The sequence below is a fragment of the Helicoverpa zea genome, chromosome 30 (assembly GCF_022581195.2).
Source record: "Helicoverpa zea isolate HzStark_Cry1AcR chromosome 30, ilHelZeax1.1, whole genome shotgun sequence".
Classification (NCBI taxonomy): domain Eukaryota; kingdom Metazoa; phylum Arthropoda; class Insecta; order Lepidoptera; family Noctuidae; genus Helicoverpa; species Helicoverpa zea.
The window spans coordinates 3,172,078-3,198,022 of NC_061481.1; the positions used below are offsets into that span (position 1 = coordinate 3,172,078).

Below are 25,945 nucleotides of genomic sequence, written 5' to 3' on the forward strand. Positions count from 1 at the left end.
ATCGGTTCAGTAGTCTGAGCGTTTAAGGTACAAACAAATAAACAAAAAGTTTCCTCCTTTTTACGCAATGAGACGACAAAAAGTTTGGCGAGTACAATAATAAAAACACAACTCTTTTTCATTTAATTTAATTATGTATTCCTTTTAGACTTCACACGGTGTCTCTTTCTCTTAGCCTGATCTTTGTTTGGTATGAAACAGTCGACGCCGTATATGCTGTTTATTTTTATAATATCGTATTCTGACAGCAGTTCTTCGTTCTGGCCTAAAGACCTCATTATTGAGCCGTCTGGGTCCTGAAAAAAAGTAGAGTAGGTATGTTAACAAAAATTGTCGGAAGACGCAGTGTGAGTAGGGCCTTCTCTAGATGAAGGGATAGTCTTGCCAAGATTGCCGGGAAGCAGTGAATGCGGGTTGCTGAAGATGGAGCAATATGGTGAACCTTGAGGGAGGCCGTTGTCCAGCAGTAGACGTCTTTCTTCTGAAATAGCTGAGCCGATTTTGATAAAATATGTCTAAGAGTATACCTCCAATAGGTTTATCCTTTTAAGAGTTATGGCTCCACAAGCCGTCGAACTTATAGGATCACTCGTACTAGTTCGGGTGTTAAAAATAAAGACTTACATTACCTTTTTACAAACGGCCGAATCTATTCTGGTGATATTAAGGTAAAATAGAGATGGTCACATGCCGTTGGAATATCTAAAACTTTTCAGTTCAATCGGTTTTGAGAGCACACAAACAAACTCTTCAGCTTGATAACATTAGGGTGCGTCCACATCTGGCGAATGTGCCGCGAATGTGCAGCTCGCGAGCCGTTTGCGACCTGCCCGCGAGCTGCGCGCGTGCATTTTTGTTCGTGCGCCGCTTCTGCGCCGCCCGCGCGCAGCTCGCGCGCGACCTAAGCGCCGCACGCGAGCGGCGCGCAGGCGGCGCGCGACGCGCTCTATACGAGCCTTGCATGAGTTGCGCTAAAGAGGCGCACCAAGCTATTGCAGTGACTGCACGCGCGCAGCTCGCGGGCAGCGAGCGTGGACGCACCCTTAAGTACTAAAGATATTTAATCATACCCGTTCCTTATAAGTGGCGACGGTGGAGATGCCAGTCTTGCCGATCTTTCTCCAGAACTGCCAGGCTGGGTGGGTGGCGCTCTTATAGTCATACGGCACATCTAGAGTAGCTTCATCACGAATTTTCTCGAAGTGGTGTAGTTTATCTGCGATAGGGAAGAAAATATATTTTTAAAGCAATGTTTTATCTGCCGATAATATACTGTTAAAACATTGTTCTGCCAATTTCTTACAAGATGTACAAATGCACGGGACGGTCGATCATAAGGTCAAGTAACGCTTGGTGGGGTCGGTGGATGGGACCAAATTGTCATATCGAGTGATCCGGAAGGCAAGCTAAATTGGTGGGCCCCGGCTGTCATTTGAATATCTTTGGTAGTCGTTACGGATAGTAAAAATTCTGAGTTTGACAAACCAGTCTTACCAATGGGTGTTGGATTGTCCGAGTGACTAAGTTTGGAAGGTCAGATAGGCAGTCGCTCCTTGTAAAACACTGGTACTTGGCTACATCTGGTTAGGGTGGAAGCCGGCCCCAACATAGTTGGGAAAAGACTTTATCGAGCAAAAAAACGTCAAAGAAATCACATTTTGTTGTATGGGACCTATCTCTTTTTTTTTCAATTTTAATTGTCTAGCTATCTCAGTTCATGAGGTCCAATCAAGTGACGGACGGGCAGTCAGCAGAATCTTAGTAGGTAACAGGACACCATTACCACCATTCCTAAAAACAACATGAAAGCAAAAAAACCCTTACCTGGTCTAACATGCCTCTGATGCACCCTGATATACTTGTCCCTATCATGGCGGGAGACTTCGAAGTAGAAGCCCAGCATTGCCATCACCATCATAGCTGTATGCTGTCGATGCTGACCCCCACGGAACAGCTCCACGCAGCCGAAGATCTGAAGAGTAGTGTAGCATAAGGCAGGATAGGAAAATGCTGGAACTCTTTGCGAGAATGTACCTCATAAGCTTTTGATATTCGAACATTGTAATTTTTTATTACTGACGTGTGTTATGGATTCAATAATTTTCGCGGCAATACGTAGTTGCCGTATTTACCGTGTCGGGGGCACTAGGTCTTAAAAAAAAGGCTTCCAGTTATAAGGTAAGTCTAGGATGAAAGGAAAAAAAACCTTTGACAGGGCCCTGAGCCAGTAAATTATCATTCACGGGGCCCTTGGAAACATGCCTAATGCATACAGGAGCTTATAAACTCTAGCTATTTTTCTAAATTCACAACCATAATTTGAAACCTGGTGATTAATCCACTATGCTAGGTTTGTGGCCTGTAAGTACAAGCAATGTTTGAAACACATTGCGTTGAAAAGACCTTACAGAACAGTTTGCGACAAACCAACCTATTTTGTTTGATTGTAGTTGAATGATTCTCATTGTTTCTTCGCCTGATGAAAGGCAATTCTTGTTAAGTAAGTAAGCCCATTTCCTTAAGGACAGCCCAGACGATCGATGAAATTGCGTCATGTTATGAATTGAATTAATACTTACTGAAGATTGCGTAATTATTTTTAGCGACTTTTTATTGTTTTTTTATTATTTTTTTATGCAAAAAGTTAATTGATCGTCGAATTGGCGCCTTTGTAACTGTTAAAAAGTATGAGGTAAAAATAATAAATCCAGTTTGATTGTATTCCGTTTATTTTAAAAACAATAAAATTGAACAACAATACAAATGATGATAACAAAATTATTATCTAAATAATTGACATAAAATGTTACTAAAAATTCGCTAATATCCTACAAAAAGGTTGATATCATGAATTATAATTATAATGCTTGGCTAGGTAATTGAGCTATCAAAAAAGTTGTTTCAAAAACTAGTTTTGGAACTTATTCAGGAAAAATAATACCCGTCTTACCTTACCACAAAAACTTTTAAACGTCAGTTTATGCCTTGTCTAAAAAAATGTCAAATTATGAAGTTGACATATGGTTCATTTTGCAGCCAAAATTTTATTAGACAAGTGTAAAACAGGGTTTAAAGTTTTTGTAGTAAGGCCCTACATATTTAAAATTCTAACTAACTTTGTCTTATGGCACCACCCGTATTTAAAGCAGGAATAAATGTCTAGATAACTACTGGATTAAAATATCTTACTTTTTCAGTAGATCAACAGAGATGAGATTGCTAACTTTCGTCAGTGGTTTCACTCGGACACGCACCAATATAAAAAATAGGGACCTATTTCTATATCTAAAATATCATTATTCTCTCTAGGTTAGGCTACTTTTTTCCAGATAATTGAGCTTTCGAAAGAATTTTTCAAATCGGAATCAGTACCTAGGTAGTTCTTGAGATTAGCGTGTCCAAACAAATAAACCCTGAGTAGAGATATTTAACATTCAGACTCAACTTCTGCATAAAACAAAAAATATCACAACAGGCTTTTCAATTCCTTTTACAAAGTATTTTCCACTACTAAAATCCCATTTCGAACGAAACATTCCAGAATTTTCTAAAAGGAACTCTCCAGGATTCCTTAAAGCCTATTCCTCTTCATTCCTCATTATCCTGTACCTCTTCTATGGTCGTGCTTCCGTGGTCTTCCAATTCCTCGTAAGTCTCACTTCTCTGCCGCTTTGCTCGATGCATCCAAGGCTGGTTATATATCTTTCTCATAACTCCCGACCATTTCCTCATTAACTCTGTCATCTGCCTCTCAAATTCTTCTCTAACACAATCCATATTCAAATCCAGCCATTCAATAGCATTCTCCGTTTCTCTATTCATAAACTCTTTCTCTTTTTCCGTTAACAAATCTCCTTTTTCTGCTACATTCCTTTTTACTTCATAAATGTAGGACTCTAGTTGGTTCCTAACTTCTAAACGTCGCTTGCTTTCAATATCGTTTTCTTTGTAAGTTGCAGCGTCTGATATCATCTGCCCTATCTGCATCTGGTTAAGTCTGTGCTGGTTTCTTATTACTACACTCTCTGTATGTCCCGTGCTGCGGTCTCGAGCAAAAACGCTGAGAATCCCATTAGCATTTATGTCAAAAGTGACATCTATTTTGGCTACGCCTCTTGGTGCAGGCGGTATACCAGTCAATTCTATAACTCCTAACAAATTATTGTCCTTAGTTAAACTTCTTTCACCTTCAAAAATCTCTATTGTCATACGGTTTTGATAGTCTTCTAAAGTGGTTATTTCTTTGGTTTTCTGGCAAGGTATTGGAGTGTTTCTCTCTACGACTTTGAACATCATCCCTCTAGCCGTCTCTACTCCTAGGGATAGAGGTACAACATCGACTAGTAATAGGTCTCTTATTTTTTCATGTCGCTGGCCGTTTAAAATGGCGGCTTGAATCGCAGCCCCACACGCCACAGCCTCATCAGGATTCAAACTAGTTGTCAAATTCTTTCCGTCAAAGAATTCTTTCAACATACTTTGAATCTTTGGTATTCTAGTACTGCCCCCTACTAGAATAATCTTCTGTATGTCAGATTTTTTCAGTCTTGCATCATTTAAAGCTTTTTCAATTGGCCCCAACGTGTCTCGGAATAAATCTGAGCATAATTCTTCGAAGAGAGCTCTGGAAATTCTTCCTATATAGTCAATCCCGTCACACAATGCTTCCACTTGTACTGTCGCCTCACTGTAAGAAGTTAAAAACCGTTTTGCTCGTTCCGCTGCCGTTTTCAACCTCCTCAAAGCTTTAGCATTACCTAGAATATCAGTATGATATTTTTTACGAAAATCTTCAGCGAAATACGCGACTAGACGATTGTCGAAATCTTCACCGCCGAGTCTAGTGTTACCCGCAGTGGCTTTCACTTCATACACAGAGCCGTTTATAGAGAGAATCGAAACGTCGAAAGTGCCGCCACCTAGGTCATAAATAAGAACGTTTTTGTCACCTCTTCTGTCTAAACCGTACGCAAGTGCCGCGGCTGTAGGCTCGTTCGTAATTCTTAAAACTTCTAGCCCCGCTATAGACCCCGCGGTCCTTGTAGCCTGCCTCTGACTATCATTAAAATGCGCGGGAACAGTAATAACCGCCTTACTAACTTTAGCACCAAGATATTTCTCAGCGATCTCTTTTAATTTACTTAAAACCATACTACTGATTTCTTCGGGCGTGAAAGACTTTTTTTCACCTTTGTAATCAACTAATATCATTGGCTTACCATTTTGATTCGAAACTTGAAACGGCCAGTGACGCAAATCCATTTGCACACCTAGATCGTCGTATCGCCGCCCGATCAAACGTTTCGCGCCAAAAACCGTGTTCCAGGGATTAAAAGCAGCTTGATTTCGCGCCTCTTCCCCTACGAGACGCTCCATAGGAGTGAATGCGACGTAAGATGGCGTTGTCCTATTCCCTTGCTCATTTGCTATCACTTCCACACTGCCGTGACGCCAAACGGCCACACAAGAGTACGTTGTTCCTAAATCGATGCCAATCGCGACCATATTTCAAGCGAAACTTGTTGTTTGATCAACAAAATATACGACCGCCGCGCCGTTTATGTTTGAAAATACTAACTTTGCCGCGTTTCGGGTTGTATATATAGTCTCGGCCAATGGGTGTCCAGAATTTTCTATGGTACCGACCAATCAAAGAGCAGATACGTAAGAAATTTCCGGAACAGGGTTGCAAGTGCTCGAAATTGAATTTAGCCTATTTTTAGTGTCGTTTAACTGAATTGGTAACACCGATTCTATTTTTACATTTAGAATTTAATAAAATAATTGTGTGTTATAAATAATTTAACTTTGAAAGAATTGATTTTTAGCAGGAAATTATTCAGATTACAAAGATTTTAAAAGAAAAATTTGAAAACGTGCAATGTTATTTTACTCAGTAATTTAACTACTTAAGTAATCCCAATGATCCTAAATAAATTGTAGTATCTACATTACAAATAATCCTATTTGTACATCATCCCAATTATACTAAATACCAATTTCCTTTAAAAAAAGTATTTTTTCCTACCCTGGTCACCCCGTTCATTCAACCCACATTGACGTCAAAGACAGACATTTCTCCGTCCTTCTCGCACCTATTACTTTTTCCATATAGAGTTCAGCTATCTCTTTCAATGTTTATATTTCTATCCTTCACTTTCTTACGGAAATAATGTAGTGTGATTTCTTTCTAATGTTTACGTCTTAACCACGTGCGTTTTGTGAGTTATTAATAGTTAATTAATGTGTATTTAGGGGCCTATTTGACTAATTATGTTATATAATTGATAAAAATATGCCTATTATATAAAAACGCTTTTATTAGATCGACTTTTATGTAACTATGTAATGGAATCTACGGTAACTAATTTAGCCATCTTCCAAGGATCATAGCGTCATGAAAATTGGCAGCTGTATGTAGTTCTGATGACAATACAATAAGGCTTATGTTTAACTGATCACCAGATATAGTAACAAACAGCAGACAAAAATAGTAAATGATCACCAAAATGAAACTCGCATTTTAATGTAAAACTATCACCAAAGTTTTAACACTTTGCTATCCTATTTAAGTGAAATTACTCCAAAATAAATCATGCGTAAGCCAAAAATAGTAAATGATCACCAAAATTAAACCACCATTTTAAAGTAAGATTATAACCAAAGTCTTTAAATTCTGCTATCCTATTTAAGCAAAATGAGTCCAAAAAAATCATTGTTATCCCAAAAGTAGTAAATGATCACCAAAAGTAGTAAATGATCATCAAAAAAGTTTTTACATCTTGCTATCCTGTTTAAGTAAACTGACTCCAAAAAAATAAGTTCGGCCTGATAAAATAAATGTAATAACATTTTGGGGACCCTTTTCCTGCACTAGCGTGGAAAATTGTCTATTGCATGCCTCTAAACAGTGCGATAAGAGTGTATTGAGAAACACATTCTTCTTCTTCTTTCTCCTGCCCTGTTCCCAATTTTACTTGGCGTCGGCGCAATATGTCATTTTCTTCCATTTTCCCCTGTCACTCGTCATACTGACACTCACGCATGCATTGCAAGCCGGACACATAACTTAATATGGCATCATAATACTTTATTTGGTAATAAGCCTACATTTTATGGCAATCACAGTGACTTATTTAGGCAAAAATAATACATTAATTTGGTCGTCAAGAGTTGGTGATCATTTACTAAATTTGGTGGTCGAATACAATTTAAAGTGAAGTCGTGACTAAAATAGCTGGTACTATTACATTTTTAGACTTTATTTTTCTGGTGTTCAGTAGATATTTCTGGTTGCAAAACTTAGGGTATCAAAGCATTTTATGGTGGTCATTATATTTGTTCCCATACAATAATTATAATACGGTACTGTCGAACTGATCTGATGATGGAGCCGGAAGATATGAACTGGAGCTTATTGATGGAACTTCGTATCATAGCTGTGTTTGGTCTTGTTAGAAATATTTTATAATGATTTTTACGTGCCTTTGTAAAAGCGTGGTTTTCTACTATTTATTTTGTGTTAAATAAATTATTTAACATTTGCGTGTCGATAAACTGGCGTTTTGTGCTTTCAATATTTTACTAAGCGTGCCTTCGTTTATCATTAACATAATTTAAGCAGGGAGAACCGGAGTAAATTCATATATTTATTTATTTAAGTTGAATTCGATAATAGTTTTATAAGTCAATAATAGCAGTTTATTATACAGTAACTATTATGTAATCTGTGGCTATATGCAAAGAAAATATTTTAATATGTACTTATTGAAAAAGTTTGTAAAATAACACGCCATATTAAGAGTCTCACAAAAAACCGGTCATCTTATAAAATCGAATACGCGTAAGTACTAAAGGTTCCGTACTACCTGTGAGTGAAATGGTAAAAAAAAACGTTTGTTTGGGATCCCCTAAAATATTTATACTTAAGAACTTTTTTTCACAAACTGATGGCCATAAATTATTTTATCTGTTGTTTTACTTACTAGTACAGGATTTCAACATAGTTGTATGGGGCTAATGTCAAAATTCTATATCTAGTTATCAGTAGATTTACCTTAGTACTTAAGGATTGTATATAGTTGAGGGATTTTATCAGATCGAAAGTCAACAACCCATCTTATCATTGAGAGCTCATTGATTCAGACAATGTGCGTATAAGTAGGTACTTACCTACATTTACACGCATATGAATCGATAAGTAATAAGTATGGCTCATCAGAGTCATCAGTTTTTGTGTAATTAAACATCTATATACTTCACTACTACTAACAAAAATTCCATCAACCTTTGCTGAAAACCGCGTCAAAATCGGTTCTACTAATATCAATATCTAGGTACAAACATGCATGCAGGTAAAACAATAGTTCTTTTTTAACTATTAAAATAATCTGTGGTCTAACTGAAAGGGGCTCCGGGATTGTTCGCTCGAGTTGCCATGTACATATAGGGCTCCAGAAGGAACATGGTGGGGTGTAGTCAGTAAGAGTCTGAACCTCCCTCACGCTGCACCCACAGCGGTATTTGCGGTAATTTGATGATTTCTAATTAAAATTATAATATCTGTTTCCATTTTTTTTACACACTCTGTACATCTCTTTTATTCTCATTTTCCTTTGAAGCTACTATGGTATGCTGGAAGAGATTTCTATAAAAGTAAGCATATCCTTTGTAAATTCTTTCTGTCCTGTCGTGTTTCTTTATTAAGCGTGTACAAAAATGTGTAAAAATTAAAAACCGGCCAAGTGCGAGTCGGACTCGCGCACGAAGGGTTCCTATTTATAAAATGAGCGAAAAAATCTCGTTTGTTGTATGGGAGCCCCCAAAATATTTATTACAGTACCTATTTGTTGTTATAGCAGCAACAGAAATACATCATCTGTGAAAATTTCAACTCTCTAACTATCACGATTCATGAGATACAGCCTGATGACAGACGGACGGACTGACGGACGGACGGACTGACAGAGGAGCGAAAACAATAGGGTCCCGTTTTACCCTTTGGGTACGGAACCCTATAAAGAACTGAGATCCTTATTTCTTTTAAAGTCTGTTAACCAACATTCTTCCCCACTCACCTGCTTCCCCCCCGTTCGTCCCGTAACGTAATCAGGGCTGGTATCCAGTATGATATAGTCGTCGTACCCTCGCGCCTCCTTGGAGTCCACCTCGTGGATCTTCACGCAAGTCTTCTGTTGTAGTATACTGTTTACTTCTGCTATTCTGTTGCGGAGATCTTCGAGGTCAACTGGGGAGGAGAATGTGGATGGTGAGAGTAAATTACTGGGGAAGTGCTGGTTGGAATTGTGGATGAACGGTTTTGTATCATCTATCTATTAGGAGGTATCTACTTCTATCATACCTGTACCTACTAATATAGATAACCTTATTCGTTCCCTAAAAAGGCTCTGCAAAGAATTCTTTAACTGTTTGAAAGAATTCTTTAACTGTTTGAAAGAATTCTTTAACTGTTTGAAAGAATTCTTTAACTGTTTGAAAAGCCACACTATTCCCAGGTTTCATAGGCTAGATTTTGTCCGGGTAAGAGTATAAGTTCCCACAGGTGAAACCACGGGAAATAGCTATTATCCATAAAACGAGCAAGAAAATCACGTCTTTAGAAATACTGAGTAAGCTATCACGTTTCATGAATTACAGTCTGGTGACAGGCACACAGCGAAGTTTTAGTAATAGGGTCTAGTTGTTCCCTTTATGTACGGAACCCCCTTAAAAATAATAAAAACTTAAAAGCTACTCACATTCCGGTATTTTCTTGATGACCAGTCTGACAATACCGTCAGGCCATTTCCTCTCAGCGTAAAATTCCTTGTTCAACTTATTTAGTCTGACTGTTTTCGGCAATCCACTGTGTGAACGTTGCTCCATAGAACTCATCTTTGGTTTCCTTTAGGAAACAAGGCAGTAATAAAGTATTACAAAGTCGTGGCAGCCTAATGGGTAAAGAACCAACCTCTCAAGTATGAGTATGTTGGTTCGATTCAGGCCAGGCAAGTACCAATGCAACTTTTTAAAGTTTGTATGTACTTTCCAAGTATATTTTAGACAACAATGACTGTGTTTCGGATGGCACGTTAAACTGTAGGTCCCTCCCGGCTGTCATTGAACATCCTTGGCAGTCGTTACGGGTAGTCAGAAGCCAGTAAGTCTGACAACCACTCAAACCAAGGGGTATTGGGTTGCCCGGGTCACTGGGTTGAGGAGATCAGATAGGCAGTCGCTCCTTGTAAAGCACTGGTACTCAGTTGAATCCAATCTACCATTCAAGTCTGCCAATGTACCATTTTTGTATATACCATGATGATAGTAATTATGCCCAATCTCTTATCGCTAAGAAACGGATAGTTTATTTATAGTAGTGGACGATACTCACTCATCAGGCTCAGTCTTAGTAGCTTCCGTAACTTTTTTCCCTGTTCCTTTCCGATGTTTCTTCTTCTTACCCGTTTCTTCTTCCTCAGATTTCTTCTCTTCTTTGTTATCTGGTTCAGAAACTGAACTAGACCCATCTTCTTCTTCATTTTTTGCCTTCTCAGCGTCTAAAATAGAGTCTAGTCCTTCGTTAATAACTTCTTTCACTAATTCTTCTTTGTTTATGGACTTTTCTGCCTCTGCGTCTATGCTGTCTTCTGCTGATTGACTGTCATCTTTTGCAATTTTCCCCATTCTCTCAACTGGTTCTATAGATACGTCGGAACCATCCCATTCGGGCCCGGCGCCGTCTTTGCGATATTTTTTTCTGAAGATAGCATGTGGATTAACGGTCGTTCCTATATTCTATCTATCTGTTGATTTGCTTCTACTAGAGATAGGAATTTATCATTTCTTGTATGGGGCTTATGTCAACATTGTATCACAGATTTCTATAATATGTAGTTACTACGATTGTATCTCTAGTGGGCAAAATAACAGATAGGTACAATAGGGATTGGCCATAATTTGTTAGCTATTCGCTATTTATCATGTAAAATAAGCAGTGGTATTCTATATTTAATTTGTGTGAACTACTAACTTTACTACCTAGTAGTTGTCGTCAAACTCAGTGGTGGTACGCATTAACTTACTGGCCTAGACCCTCCGCTTACTGATACCTAGAAATGCTTTTTGCGTAACGACTCGCGCGGCTTTCTGGGGCCCGATTCTCCTAAGTTAATAATGTCAAAATTGAATAGAAATTGAATCGCAATAGGTAGCAGTCTTAACCATATCGGGCATTCTGTTACTAATATAAGACCAATCGTATTCCAACGACATTCGATTGGTTTGTGATTTTTAGTGATTTAACATTTTACTGATTAGTCCATTTTAGTGATTTTGTTCTATACGGTAGTTTGCTCTACAATCATATTGCAATCGTAAATCATTTGTAGACAAAATAATTCATTAATATTAAATAACAGAAAAGGATAAAAACGTTTATTTCAAAGACAAAATAGCGGAATGCATGTACGCTTCAATTGAATATAGAAATCTAATTGAGTCGTGATTGGATCTCAGTCGAATGTGAATCGTATGTCGCTTAAGTAAAATTAGGAGAATCGGGCATCTGTGCGCAATAAAGTCTGGCACGAACACGAACGTTAGTTTTATCAACTATCCATCTTATTGAATCAGATTTTGCAGCTGTGCGTGTGGGTCAGTGTCGTGTGTAAATCGACTATTATATCCTAATATTCTGAACATTCTCGCCTAAAGTATGGCTAATTCTGTCTTTACTTTGTAAGTTACCACTTGTACTTTACACTTGTAAGTAATTTCTGTAAGTTCTTCAAAGTTGCACTAAACGACTTACGGGGTTTTGCATTTGTTTTGAAGTTAAATTTGATTTCATATGCTACATAAAGTGAAAGCTACTGAGTAAAAATTACAAGTAAAAAGGCAGTTAAAAAGTAATTTAAGCGAAATTAGGGATCAATAAGGAAATTGAAAAACCCCACAAGTGGAATCAAACGACAGAGTTTATTTTACATACTTTATTTATTTATTTAATCAATTATAATTTTTATATTAATACATATTAGATAGAGCTTCGTTTCCTACTTATGGGGTTTCTCAAATCACCGAATTGGATGTCACGACCTGCAATTTTAAGAAAAATATTAGATTTAATTAAATGGAAGGGGACACTCTGTCTACTTACAAACTGCAAGGATCTGACATACTTACTTGTTATTGCTGAAAATACACAAAATTTCAAAATATAGTTCATTATTTTTTTATATAAAAATGTATTTTAAGTATAATTCTTGGATAAAACACGCGATTTCTATAACCCTCTATCCCTAGTTTTGCGACAAGTTTGAAACAACTTATACGGAGCTTATGTCAAAATTCTATCTCTAATCGCAAATTAATGGATAGATAGCTTATAGAAATTCACCAATAGACATAACACAACCTACTTGTATCGTGTCTCTTCAAAGTACCTTCTTTCTACCTTCGTATCATCCTTCATGGTCGAAACCTTCATGTCATTCGTGGTGTTCTCATTTTGAACTTCCGTCAATTCGTTGACATCTTTCAATTTATCTTCCTCTGGGTTTGTAACGTCTCTTTTCTTTCTATTTGGTGTCAAAGATGGCGTGGTATCGTCGCCTTCACGCCTTAACATTTTATCATAAGAGTATCTATTCTCCACTCCCTCATGTCGAGTCTGTTGTTTAATATATGGTCTATGATTCGTAGAATACCGTACAGCCCCAGATTTTGTAGATCTATAAGTTTTCGGGCATCGGCTGTCGTATCCGAACTTACATTGTCTTTGGTAAGTTTCTATGGATTCTGACGTTTCACAGAAGGAGGTTAGGTTAGCTACGGCATTATCAACCATAGATTTGGCATAATCAGCTATAACTTCAAGTATTCCCAAAATATCGGATGCGTTGGATCGTTTTACGTTGTCCGGTTTTTTATCATCAACTTCAATAGTTGTATTAGAAGTTCTATTGCAGTATTTCTCTCTAGCATGTTTCAAAGCAAGGGCTGATACTTTGTAGACTTGTTCAATAATCTTTTCCGTTTCATTAGATATGCCAAGAGCGTCTAAATTTGCGTTGATATACTCTGAACCATCTTGCGGAGTCTCTTCGATAGGTACTGCTTCTGCTAAAGCCACTGGTTGGACTTTCAGAGAAGAGAGAACAGTAGGAGGTGGAGTTATTTCAGGGTTTACTCTCAAACTCTTATTGGTTGGTGGTTCCACTTCTCTCTTACGCCTGGCTACTCCTGGGTAAGACTGGCAGAGTTCAACTTTCTCTTGTCGATCTCTTGCTCGACATTCCGGTCCATATATTAGTTCAATTTTCTTCAAGTCCAAAGGAGATAGGCCGATGCGATTTTGTTTGATGTTGTCCTGCGAAAATGTTTTTGTTTAAAGTGTTGAGCAAATTACACAAAGTTAAGATTTATGTGCAAGTCACAGAGATTGGATTACAATTGCTTGTGGAATAACGTAAACTGAAAATTGTGGGGTATTCACTTTTCACTCTAAAAGTAATATTAAATTACTGTATGGATTTTGATAAAACTTGGTTGCTTGCCAATAGAATCAGAATAACGTTAGGGCTAATTTATATTACGTAATTGAGTATATCCATGTACGAGAAGCTAGTGAGGATGTAACCCAGAACTTTTGTTGTTTCCCTTTCCACGCACGGTAATACTCGGCGCAAAGATTGATGGCGCCTTGAAGACGAAGATACGTTTTTATCCAGGTACGGAGAGCAGTTCCTACAGAATAAAGGTTAAACTGGGTGTCACAGCTTATTTTGTCCGACATTATTACCTTAAACATGATAGTCCTATGTCCATTCTTGCTGTACTCCCGTTCTCCGAAGTGCATGACGCTGTTCACGTCGTAGGGTAATGACCAGATCCTGGATGGCAGGACGCCACTCTTTGTGAAGAGTTCTACGTAACCTAGGGGAGGAAACAAAGGATTGGAAATAATCTGTCGTGGTAGATTTCAATAAGCTATCTATCTGAGATTTTGCGATGAGTTTTCGTTATCAATATTATACTTAGGTATTCTATTCTATTTTTATGTATGGCAATCCGAAATTGCTAATGATTAGTGGGATGAGAAGCAAGTAGTGCTTGTGATTAACAAATAGATAACATTAAGTTCATATTCCGTCAGTTGCACAAAGCTCCATTAAAGTTAAAGGCTCTTTAAACCTATTGCTGACTCTTTCTTTGTCAACAAAATAAAAAGTGTCAGCAATAAATTTAATGAAGCTTTAACTTTAATGGAGCTCTGTGCAACTGACGGATTGTAGTCAATCTTGTGTAACTTAATCAGATGTATCTCTCGTACATCGTGCAGTCGTCGATGGGTGCAGCGTGAGGGAGTGTCAGACTCTTAGGGTGCGTCCACATCTGGCGAATGCGCCGCGAATGCGCAGCACGCGAGCCGGTCGCGAGCTGTCCGCGAGCTGCGCGCGTGCATTTTTGTTCGTGCGCCGCGAATGCGCCGCCCGCGCGCAGCTCGTGCGCGACCTAAGCGCTGCACGCGAGCGGCGCGCAGGCGGCGCGCGACGTCTGCCATCTTCGATAGTACTGAGCCAATATACGGAACTGTAAGGGCGAGAACTGATTGCGCGCAGATCGCGCGCCGCTCGCGCGCTCTATACGAGCCTTGCGTGAGTTGCGCTAAAGAGGCGCACCGAACTATTGCAGTGACTGCACGCGCGCAGCTCGCGGACAGCTCGCGATCGGCTCGCGTGCTGCGCATTCGCGGCGCATTCGCCAGATGTGGACGCACCCTTACTGACTAAAGCCCATCATGTTCCTTCTTACCCCCTTTATGTATGTACCAGGGTCGTGGTAACTCTTTCGAATAATTCCACAACCCCAAGTTTACAGTAGGTAGGTACACGCCTCTAAAAATCTTTAGTCCTAAATTCTGTTATCGTCCTTTTGTAATAATATACAGATACTTATTTACTTTATCCTGTTTATCTGGTCAGTGCAATGTTCAACGACCATTGTGTTTAATTACTTTAAATGATAATACACATATAAACAAGATTAGTTGACCACTTTCATTGGATAAGAACCTGCTGTGGTAACAGCAACATTTAAGTACATCCCTACTATATAGCATTATATTAAATGTGAAGGTAACTCTGTCTGCCTGTCTGTTACGCTTTCACGTCTAAACCACTGAACTTATTAATAAAATTTGATACAAAGATAGAATTGACCTTGAGAACTTTTGAAGAGTTCTCTTGGAAACGCGATATAACCGAACTTAACGCGGGCGAAGCCGCGGGCGGAAGCTAGTGTATAATTATGATGATGATCCAGACCGATTGTCAGACACGGCAGCTATTCTCAAGAGATCAGCCAGCTGCACAGGACATATTATAGTGCACAAGCATTAGCGCAGACACAGGTCATCATCTGACAAGCCTTTTCCCAACTATGTTGGGGTCGGCGTCCAGTCTAACCTGATGCAGCTGAGTACCAGTGTACTACAAGGAGCGACTGCCTATCTGACCTCCTCAACCCAGTTACCCGGGCAACCCAATACCTCTTGGTTAGACTGGTTGTAAGACTTTCTAGCTTCTGGCTACCCATAACGACTGTCAAAGATGTTCAATGACAAAAAAAAACCGGCCAAGTGCGAGTCAGGCTCGCGCACGAAGGGTTCCGTATCATTATTTAAAACCACGTATGTCGTATGGGAGACCCCAAAATATTTATTTTATTCTAAATTCAGTATTTGTTGTTGTAGCGGCAACAGACATACATCATCAGTGAAAATTTAAACTCGGGAGTATCATAATAATATCAGATGTCAACAAGGTAAAAGTAAATATCATAATATTAATAAAACAATAGAAACACTAAGTACATAATTTATTCAATTAAAACAAAAACAGCTCGTAACACTATCACATATCTTATCAGTTTTACTGTACTTGAAATAAACTCTACATTAGCCAATATTTTACACCTTATCAATCAATTAACTTCTGACGAAATCAAATCGCTTTACCAAAGTAATTCCTCAGCAACAAAAATTACATAAGCACCTTATGTACATGGCATAGAGTTAAAATTGGCACAGCCGTTGGCTCCGAAGGCGGTGAGCCGGCACCTCCAGCGATATCCAAATGGGTGTATTTCACATTTTTATCTTCTAACCCTCCAACTTTGATTAGAAAGCCTCCTGCAAGCTGATGATGACGAGCCTTCGCATCCATATCAACCTGGATTAAGTCTTCGCCTTTGCCCTTTCCGTTATTAACTGTCAAATCCTCTGGCCGTATGACAGATACTTCAAAACCTTCGCCGACACGAGACCCACTGAATTGCAAAGCGGACGAATGATTCGTACTCCTTGCGCTGTGGTTGTCAAGCGCAGCAGTATAATTCCCGTAACACAACCTAGCATGGCCTGTCAAAGTTGCAATGGTATACAGATGAGGGTTTAACTCTTTGACAGCTAATTCACCCATTTTGAACAACGAATCTGCCATCGCAAATCTTCCTTCAGCATCTGTATTCGTCACTCTAACGGTTTTACCACTTTTTGATACCAGTAATTCATCAGGAACGTAAGAGTCTTCGCCAATAGAGTTTCTGCAGAGACATAGAACGCCGATGACCTTCAAATGAGGTGGTTTGAGTAAAGAACAGGCTTTTAGAAAGCCGGCGACGGCGGCTGCTCCACTTTTGTCTCGACACATGCCCGCCATTTTCCCTGAGATCTTCAAATCGGCACCGCCAGTATCATAAGTCACTCCTTTGCCAACTAGCAGAAGAGTTTGAGTTACTCTGCTTGGGTCTGATGGTCTATACTCAATTTCGACGACTCTAGCCTTGTGTCTGTCAATTTGACTCGCTGCTCTGTTCACAGCTGCTAACAATGGATACTCTTCATTAATAGTATTGCTGTCATCAATGACTTTAATGAAGATATTACTGTCGCCACTAAATGATGATTTCACATAGTTTACAATGTTAACTGGTGTCATTCTCTCCGGATCACTCCCAGCGATATCTCGAGCGAGTATTCTAGACTTTTCCAAAGCTAACGCATTACGGACAGTCTTCTCAAATTGTTCGCTTAACTTCTCTTCGGAATGGAGACCAATCCATGAAATATTCTTGGTGTTATCCCTTTCTCTTGTTTGTAGGGGTATGTATAAAGCTTCTAGAGCGCCCAAAATGCAGACTAACTGTCCATCAGGGAAGTTCACCACATTTTGCACAACCAGGAGAGGTTTTTTCGCACCAGCATCCATAGCTCTCACCATGCCTTTATAGGCTGCTTCTCTAACCACCCTCGCATCATGATATGGGCTTATCTTCCCCGTTGGAGACAGCACTAGTCTTTCACCAGACACATAGTCACAATTCCAGACAGTTGTAGTCTTATGTATATGCTTATCAACTTTGGCAATTTTGTCGATAAAACTTTGTATATGCCTTGGCAACGGTACTTGAATGTCTTCAGGATACAAAATGAGGATCACGGCATCATAATCAACTGATTGTAAATTAGTTTCGATGAATACATTTTCGTATAGTTTATACTCGATCGCAGACATGTTTTCTCTGCAGTCGACGCAACACTGATTATTTCGTGTAACAATACGCTTATCAAGTTAAGTATTATATTTATTTATCTTGTTACGGAGTTTATTATCTACTTTAATTTATGAAGATATTATTGCTGTTATCTATATAATAATAATGGATGTGAAATTCTTTTGTTGGAGGTTAATAATTGTTGTTTATTGTTCGTGAACCGTGGCTAAGTTACAGCACGGGTCGATCCAAACTAATATTATAAATGCGAAAGTAACTCCGTCTGTCTGTCTTTTCTTCGCACGCCTAAACATTGAACTGATTTTTGTGAAATTTGGCACGGACATAGTTTGGAACTTGATAGGACATAGGATAGTTTTAATGAGGGCTACCGCGTATGAAATCGCCGCTAGAGGCGCTTGTGTAGCGTGAGGTCTTCGAAACGTCAAATGCCACTGTTTGTTTACGCGCGAGGGTTTATATTTCTAATTTAATTAATATTGTGAATATTTAACAATACTTTAAATTAATTATGGCAAATACAGATCCGAGTCCTTTAAATGTCACTGCTTTGACACTCTTTAATCTTTCGGAAACTTAGGTTCGCATTTTTTTTTCGAGCAAAACGGCACTGCGCAACACTGTGGCATCGCCAATACGTTCACACTATAGTTCTATTGTATTACATATGATCTAATATAATCATCTAATGTAGATATAAGTTTTAGCGCTCATAAAACGAACTTTGATTGCCATAGTTTTAGACCTCACGCTACAGGTGCGCCATCTGGTGAACCAAAAAACGGTAGCCCTCATTACAAAAAATTAAAATATTTTTTCCGGACATACAGCGCCATCTATTGGTCAAAAGTCGGCATCTATCAGCGGGAACTATGTGGGTAAAACCAAAAATCTGCCGGAAGTTACTATTCCTCGGGAACGAAGTCGGGGGCAAAAGCTAGTCGATTATAAAGCAACTGTTGGCGTGGTTGGTTCCTTAGATGATCTCCCGTGTTTCCCGTGTTTCCGAAGACGCTCTTAAATTCTCTCTGGGTATCGACTATCAAAAGTCTGACAACCATTAATACTAAGGGGTATCGGGTTACTGGGTTGAGGAGGTCAGATAGGCAGTCGCTCCTTGTGGCACACTGGTCAGCTTCATCTAGTTAGACAAGAAGCCAACCCCCAACGTACTCAGAAAAGTTACTGCAGTTATTTTTGCTATTTTTAACCGGCTTCAAAGAAAAAGGTTCTCAACTCGTCTGTATTTTTTTTCTGTCCTGTCTCCAACGGAGAAGATCAGTACGTCGATTCTATAAAATTCAGACAACAACTCGCATTTCACTTCGCTATTCACTCTCACTTCACATTCGGTTTAAAACGTTCTAAAAGTCATCTCATACTTTATCTGTCAAAATCTCGAGTTTAATTTAGTTCAACTCGCAAACACGCTCGCAAGAGTAGCGCTAGTGTAGTAACTCACGGCGGATTCAGATGCGAAGTTTAGAGTGAAGTCTTATAGAATCACACTGCAGCTCTCATCATGATGTCGAGGTCCGAGGGTGGTTAGTGAACCGATTTCTTGAGCCATGCCAAAAGTTTTATTTTTAACCGACTTCCCAAAAAGGAGGAGGTTATTAACCGACTTCCCAAAAAGGAGGAGGTTATTAACCGACTTCCCAAAAAGGAGGAGGTTATCAATTCGGCCGGTATGTTTTTTTTTTTTTCTATGTATGTACATCGATTACGCCGAGGTTTATAGACCGATTTACTTGATTCTTTTTTTGTTCGACTCGATATAGCTGCCAGTTGGTCCCATAGTCATCAGGTCAGGATCTGATGATGGAAACCCTGAGAAATCGAGGGCAACCTTCGAAAGTTGTAGGCATACATAGAGTAAAAACTTGACACTCAGGTGTATGCCTGAAAGTACTATTCAACAGTGAAGATTTGAAGCTGACCTTATGATGGAGACCAGAGAGGGTCGAGGGAACTCGACAACTGAATATGTAAACTACCTCGTGTTTGGGCTTATAATATTTGTATTGACGAGATCTTTGTAACAGTGAAGGTTTGCAGCTGACCTGATGATGAAGACCATCAGAGAAGGTCGAGGGAACTCGACAACTGAATATGTAAAACCCCCGACCCAAAAAAGCACGCAATTATTATGACAAAAGGTTAAAAACGCTAAACCCTATAAAAAGCAAAAAATAACTTTTAACACTACGTAAGTACCAACTAAAGCATGTCAGACTAAACTAAATTTTGTCGTGTCGGGGGACCGCTCTAATTTATTAGCTTAACGTTAGAAGTAATTATATACTACTACATTATATATACTTCTTATAACTTTTTATATAATTTTGTTTAGATACGTGTTTTTTTATACGAATGTTGTAATTAAGTAGGTATCATTTGATTAATGTAGTATTTTTAAAGGTAAAAAGCGGTCCCCCGACACGTCAAAATTTAGTTTAGTCTGACATGCTTTAGTTGGTACTTACGTAGTGTTATAATAAAAGTTATTTTTTGCTTTTTATAGGGTTTAGCGTTTTTAACCTTTTGTCATAATAATTGCGTGCTTTTTTGGGTCGGGGGTTTTTTTAAATTTATAATTTAATTTTATTTCATGCTTTTTGAAGGAGCTCCTTAATTTTTCCTTCTTTCATTTAATTTATTTTATTTTAAGATGTGGTCGCTATATGCGATCTCGGCCAAAGGAAGCTGTTTAACAATCCTCATGACAAACTGGCTCTGGGAGAATTGCACAGATTGAGAAACAATAAAGATTAACCTTTGGTCATTTTAGACTTTCAGCAAAAATACATATAAATCGGTTTATCCGTTTCATTCCGGCATTCCAGGGTTTCATCCGCCACATCCTATTTCCAGCATCAGGTTCTAGTCAATTAGAAAAATGAAGAGAGCTAGTCAAGACAAATTCAACGAGCCCAAACTCGATGGGTTTACTAAAAGGCAGTTCAGGGTTACGTCTCCTATCTTCGTGTCCTAACAGCAGACCAGCTCAGTGGTTCCAGAAGACATTAGTGTTTCAAATTTCTGATCCCACATATGCTTGCAAGTAAACTGAGCGTGTAACATTCCTATCACACCTAACAAACGAGCTGATGACCTTGAAGACCTGAACCGATTTCCACCAAACATAGCTAAGAACACTCCCGAATGACATACCTTTCAAACAAAAAAAACCGCATTACAATCGGATCATCCGTTTGGGAGCTACGATGCCACATACACACACACACACACACACACACACACACACACACACACACACACAGACATGTCAAACTTATAACACCCCGTCGTTTTTGCGTCGGGGGTTAAAAATACCTCGTATTTGAGCTTAAATTATTTGTATTGATGAGAACTTTCTACTTATGCGGATAATGACAGCTATTCGTGTCACTGAAAAGCTGTAAATAAAAAACTTTTTTACAAAAATTTAACCGACTTCCAAAAACACTAAAAAGCCAAATAATCTAATTTTAGGTGCATCTGCCTAGAAGTCGGTGGCAAAATTAACTTAGGAACATCCATTAGACACCGACTTCTAGGCAGATGCACCTAAAATTAGTTTTTTTTGGCTTTTTAGTGTTTTTGGAAGTCGGTTTTTGTTTGTAAAAAAGTTTTGTCCCTTACGGTGTTTTGTAAAGTCCCACATCCTTGGCAGTTGTTACGAGTAGTCAAAAGCCAGTATGTCTGACACTAGTCTAACCAAGGGGTATTGGGTTGCCCGGGTAACTGGGTTGAGGAGGTCGGATAGGGAAGTCGCTCCTTGTAAAGCACTGATACTCAACTGCATCCGGTTAGACTGGAAGCCGACTCGAACATAAAATAAAATAAATAAATAAATAAATAAATAATGTCGGGACACCTTTTCACACACGGTCGGTTAGCCCCATGGTAAGTTATTAATTAACTTGTGTTATGGGTGCTAACACAACTGATAAACTACATATAGCTACACATATACATATTTATAAATACATATTGTAACACCCAGACCACGATCAACAAGCATGCTCATCACACAAATGTCGACCGAACCGGGAATCGAACCCGGGACCCCGGGGGGGAGTTAGAAGAAGGGTGTTTTGTAAAATCGGTTTCAATTTTTTTTGTAAGTTTTTACTGCGTTTTATTAGTAATTTAATAGTAATAACTTAAGTCATTTAATTGCGTGCGTACTCACCATGAACATAACTTTAGGACTTAAGATCTACTTTTGTCACTTTTCATAAACTTACTTACCTTCTTGCCTTCTTTGAGTTAACTATTATTAAACTTACTTGGCTCAATATTCTCGACCAGCACATCAATGTAAGCGTCTCGGTTCATGCGGTTATGTTCGAAGGGCAGCCCGAGAGCTCTCATGATCATCATGTCGATTTCTGGTGATTGGAGACAGCCGTACCCCAGTTGAATTAGCTGGAAGAACGTGTTGTTGATTAACGGTGCATTATATTATCACTCATACACATTCATTGGAACCGCGCAACTAGCTTGACGTTTTTTAAGCACCTGTAGGTCCTTTAACCACCTACTATAGTTCGGCCATTCAGAGAATGCGTTCCTGACACGTCGCGATTGAACTGACGACGTAACTTTGCAATGGCGTTGCAGTTACGATAAAAATATTTTTGCTGGTTGTTTACCGTTTTAACAATTGAGGAGCATTAAAACAACATTATTATATCAATAATCAATGAATGTTATTACGTCGTCAGTTCAATCGCGACGTGTCAGGAACGCATTCTCTGAATGGCCGAACTATAATATCATAAGTGTGAAAGTAACTCTGTCTGTCTGTTACGCTTTCACGTCTAAACCACTGAACTGTTTGTAATAAAATTTGGTACAGAGATAGACTTGACCTTGAGAAAGAACGTAGGAGTTTTTATCCCGGACTTTTGAAGAATTTTCTTGGAAACGCGATATAACCGAACTCTGGGCGGGCGAAGCCGCGGGCGGAAGCTAGTATGAAATAAAAACCTTTGACTTTACTAAACAGTCCGAACAAAGCCTAATCGTTTGGTTTGGAAAGGTAAGCCCGTTCTAGAGTTATAAAATTAAACGAAAGGACGTGGCATTCTTTTTTATAACTTTGTCAACTTATAGTTAAGTAAGTTTTATAGATCCGTATATTTTTATTTTGTTGCACAAAAAAAAAATGGTTATTGATAACGAAAGATGTTTATTTTGTTACCGATTATATGGTCACAGTCGTAATAGTAGGCACGGCGGCTACGCGGTGGCAACGCGAAACCGTTTTACCGACGCGAGCGCGAGCGTAGCTTCAAGCGCGTAAGAAATAAGTGGCCATATTTTGCCGATTTTAGGGCGGATAAAACATGAAAAAAATTACTGATGATGCAGATATGTTTTGTTATTGATTCTGAACCACCAGTTTTGTTTTTGCGCACTGCTTAAAATGTAGGTATATGTAGATGGGACAGGGAAGTTATATAAGCTTGTAACTTACATGTGGATGATAATTAGAATGTCCTTCATTATGTATTTTGCATCTCCTCGCACCGACAGGGTTGATAAACGTCATAATATGTTGGTTATCATCCGGGGTCGACATTACAGGAGCGAATTTCAAACACGTTTTGAAAGCAAACATGGATAGTGCCGTCATGATTGCCATTGATTGCTCATGGTCTGGAAGAGGTATTCTTTAGGTGTTTCAAATTTACTTGGGTTTACCAAGGAGTATGGTTACCCTGGTAACAGGGTTGAGGTCAGATAGGCAGTCGCTTCTGGTATTCAGTTGCATTCTACTAAACATTTGGCCGACATTTCGCTTTTTTTAAATCTTAAAGTTTTCAGTACGTCTGATAGGTACGGCTAAATACTTGATCTTTTTAATGTGCGTAGGTACTACCATTCATCTTCATACAGATTTAGGAGCCAAAACAAACTATCGGCCGACTAAATGTTTGCAGTGTGCTCTTAGCTAGTAATTTTTTGAGTATTTTAAACTAAGGAAGAAGGGTGTTTTTTGTTGAATAGGTAGGCTGCATAAAGTCTATAAGTTATTTGTACTTACCAAAATGTTCAGGATGGATGTAAAAAGGAATTGTAGCGTTCGGCCAGACAATAAACGATTTTTGTGAGATTACTGAAAAAAATAATGTGTACAAAAACTATGTAAGTAAATATCGTCTTTCCACGACTATTCTTAAGTTACCTAACGTAAGTTGTAAGCGTCTTATGAAGGGGTTTTACGTCTGCTTTATCGTAAGGTAATTTCGTAAGCTACTTACGTGGGTACGAAGGGGTTTTACATCTATCGACCTTAAAAAACTAAAAGTGTAAAGGCGGCAATCTTAGGTACCTACAGCTACATGTTTTGATATTTCACATTTTTTTTTTTGCAATATTTATAGCTTTTATTTACATAGATATTTACAATACATATTTACAATAAATATCAAAAACTATCCTAGTAAAACAAACAACTAAAAAGCGTCAAAAAATTCGTCCCCATCGCTGTCAACTGGGAGCGTGCTCATGAGGCTGGCAGCATTACCTCGTTGGATCGCCATGCTGATTCTTTGTCCGAGGTAATAGCCAGCCTTCTGGTCACGAGAAGCGTCAACCAGCCGCCTAGAGAGATCTTTAAATAGAATGTGGGCATTTCACAAAAAATGTTTAGTTATCAAGTCAATCCTCTTGGACGGATTGAAATGAGATATGGTAGGTAATATCCAGTTGGTGTTTCAGAAAGGACATGGGCTCCTTTGGCCCGATTGCGCGAAGTGGTTCTTTCGGGCCGCGGGTGAAACCGTGGGGAATCGCTAATATCATATCTAATACTAGTGACTCACATAATAACTCACGTTTTGAATCCGAAAGTTGGTCGTAACTGGAACATTTTGCTATAAAAAACACAAATAATAAAAAACTAAATTGTAAAAATTTCAACATCGCCCTTACTCCTTACTTTTAAAAGGAAAAATCTAATTTCGTTTCAATTTTTTTATTGCATTTTTTATGGCACCAAAGTTATTGAAGCAAATAAAAACTGAAATTGTTTTTTGTGGGAAATGTAATTCTTAAATCTATTGCATGCTTAAATTATGTAACCAGCCGGAGGCGCCTGCAGTGTTCTGCCAATCCTGCCTACCTTTCTGCCAAGTCTATTTGAGCGCCGCTCATACTTCACTCTCTTGCTTATATTTGTCATGTTATTTGCCAACTTCAGTATAGTTATCGGCACGGATATCGAGCCATGACCTTCACCTGCGCAGAAGCGATTTTTTGTTTTATTGCCTTATGTGTACAGTGCGCAAAGCGATCCCCACTCTTCCGCCCGCGCCGAGAGCCCAATATCCGTGCCGGTAACTATACTTTATTATCTATGGTTTTGCTTATGTATGACAGATAGAATATTGACATTAGCCCTACAACTCCTACGAGTAATATGAAAATGCTAATCAACCATTGACTTATAACTATATAATCAACAGAAAAAATATTGCGAAAGGCCGTACTTATGACGTTTGTGATCGAAAATGCATAAATAAGCTTCCACTATTGGCACTTTTTCGAATAGGAACGTGTTACCATGGCGGATCCAGTGGGTTAAGTGCGCTGAGATCACGTTGGCCAATCAATATTTTGCAAAAATTATCTGTTTTGAAAATATCAATTGACTTCTCCCTTTCTGGGCGCAGCTTAGCCCAAGGGAGTTAGAACTTTACTAAAACCTCGAGCAATACTAAACCTTTTTTTCAACGGGGCCACTAAAAAATTGCTGAAACAAAATCGGCCAAGAGCGAGTAGGACTAGCGCACTAGGGGTTTAGGATGCCCGCCCACGACCAATAAATTAATCAGGGACAGACTTTCATTAAGAGAAAATAGAACATACTGATAGCAATAATGCAACTTATTCATCCATCCTCCGAGTCTTTTCCCAATCATGTTGGGATCGGCTTCCAGTCTAACCGGATTCAGCTGAGTACCAGTGCTTTATAAGAAGCGACTGCCTATCTGACCTCCTCAGCCCAGTTGCCCGGGCAACCCGATACCCCTTGGTTAGACTGGTGTCAGACTTACTGGCTTCTGACTACCCGTAACGACTGCCAAGGATGTTCAATGACAGCCGGGACCTACATTTTAACGTGCCATCCGAAACACAGTCAATGGTGTCCAAGATATACCTACTTAGAAAGTACATACAAACCAAAGTTGCATTGGTACTTGCCTGACCTGGGATCGAACCCGCGCCCTCATACTTGAGAGGTTGGTCCTTTACCCACTAGGCCACACCACGACTTTTAAATAATGCAACTCTTTAATAGTCATGAAGAAAATCCTAGTCAGAAGGTCCTACAAAAATCTAGAATCTTGGC

The 25,945-nt window shown here is 38.9% G+C and overlaps 3 protein-coding genes across 3 annotated transcripts; all 3 read right to left on the minus strand.

Annotated features, from left to right (window-relative positions):
• Positions 1–112: 112 nt before the first annotated feature.
• LOC124644443 lies at positions 113–25,523 on the minus strand. Its single transcript, XM_047183797.1, has 13 exons — positions 24,429–25,523; positions 23,636–23,707; positions 23,066–23,247; positions 21,873–22,011; positions 13,802–13,935; positions 12,420–13,369; positions 12,184–12,192; positions 10,391–10,756; positions 9,759–9,904; positions 9,078–9,247; positions 1,825–1,972; positions 1,071–1,216; positions 113–296 (listed from the first exon to the last, which is right to left on the minus strand). Exons 1-13 carry the CDS (start codon positions 24,514–24,516, stop codon positions 132–134), a joined length of 2,715 nt encoding a protein of 904 aa, XP_047039753.1. The 5' UTR covers positions 24,517–25,523; the 3' UTR covers positions 113–131.
• On the minus strand, positions 3,105–5,213 carry LOC124644445 (heat shock protein 70 A1-like). Its single transcript, XM_047183798.1, has one exon. The coding sequence runs from the start codon at positions 5,209–5,211 to the stop codon at positions 3,589–3,591; it is 1,623 nt and encodes a 540-aa protein (XP_047039754.1). The 5' UTR covers positions 5,212–5,213; the 3' UTR covers positions 3,105–3,588.
• Positions 15,867–17,619, minus strand: LOC124644446 (putative aminopeptidase W07G4.4). The gene has a single exon (XM_047183799.1). The coding sequence runs from the start codon at positions 17,574–17,576 to the stop codon at positions 16,044–16,046; it is 1,533 nt and encodes a 510-aa protein (XP_047039755.1). The 5' UTR covers positions 17,577–17,619; the 3' UTR covers positions 15,867–16,043.
• Positions 25,524–25,945: the final 422 nt, after the last annotated feature.

Excerpts from the sequence above, each read along its gene's own strand:
- LOC124644446 (XM_047183799.1), bottom strand. The coding sequence starts at position 17,576 with ATGTCTGCGATCGAGTATAAACTATACGAAAATGTATTCATCGAAACT.
- LOC124644445 (XM_047183798.1), bottom strand. The coding sequence starts at position 5,211 with ATGATATTAGTTGATTACAAAGGTGAAAAAAAGTCTTTCACGCCCGAA.
- LOC124644443 (XM_047183797.1), bottom strand. The coding sequence starts at position 24,516 with ATGTTGAAATTTTTACAATTTAGTTTTTTATTATTTGTGTTTTTTATA. Across the intron at positions 9,905-10,390 it reads ACTAAGACTGAGCCTGATGA|GAAACCAAAGATGAGTTCTA; the intron begins GTGAGTATCGTC and ends TGTTTCCTAAAG. Across the intron at positions 297-1,070 it reads TCGCCACTTATAAGGAACGG|GACCCAGACGGCTCAATAAT; the intron begins GTATGATTAAAT and ends ACTTTTTTTCAG.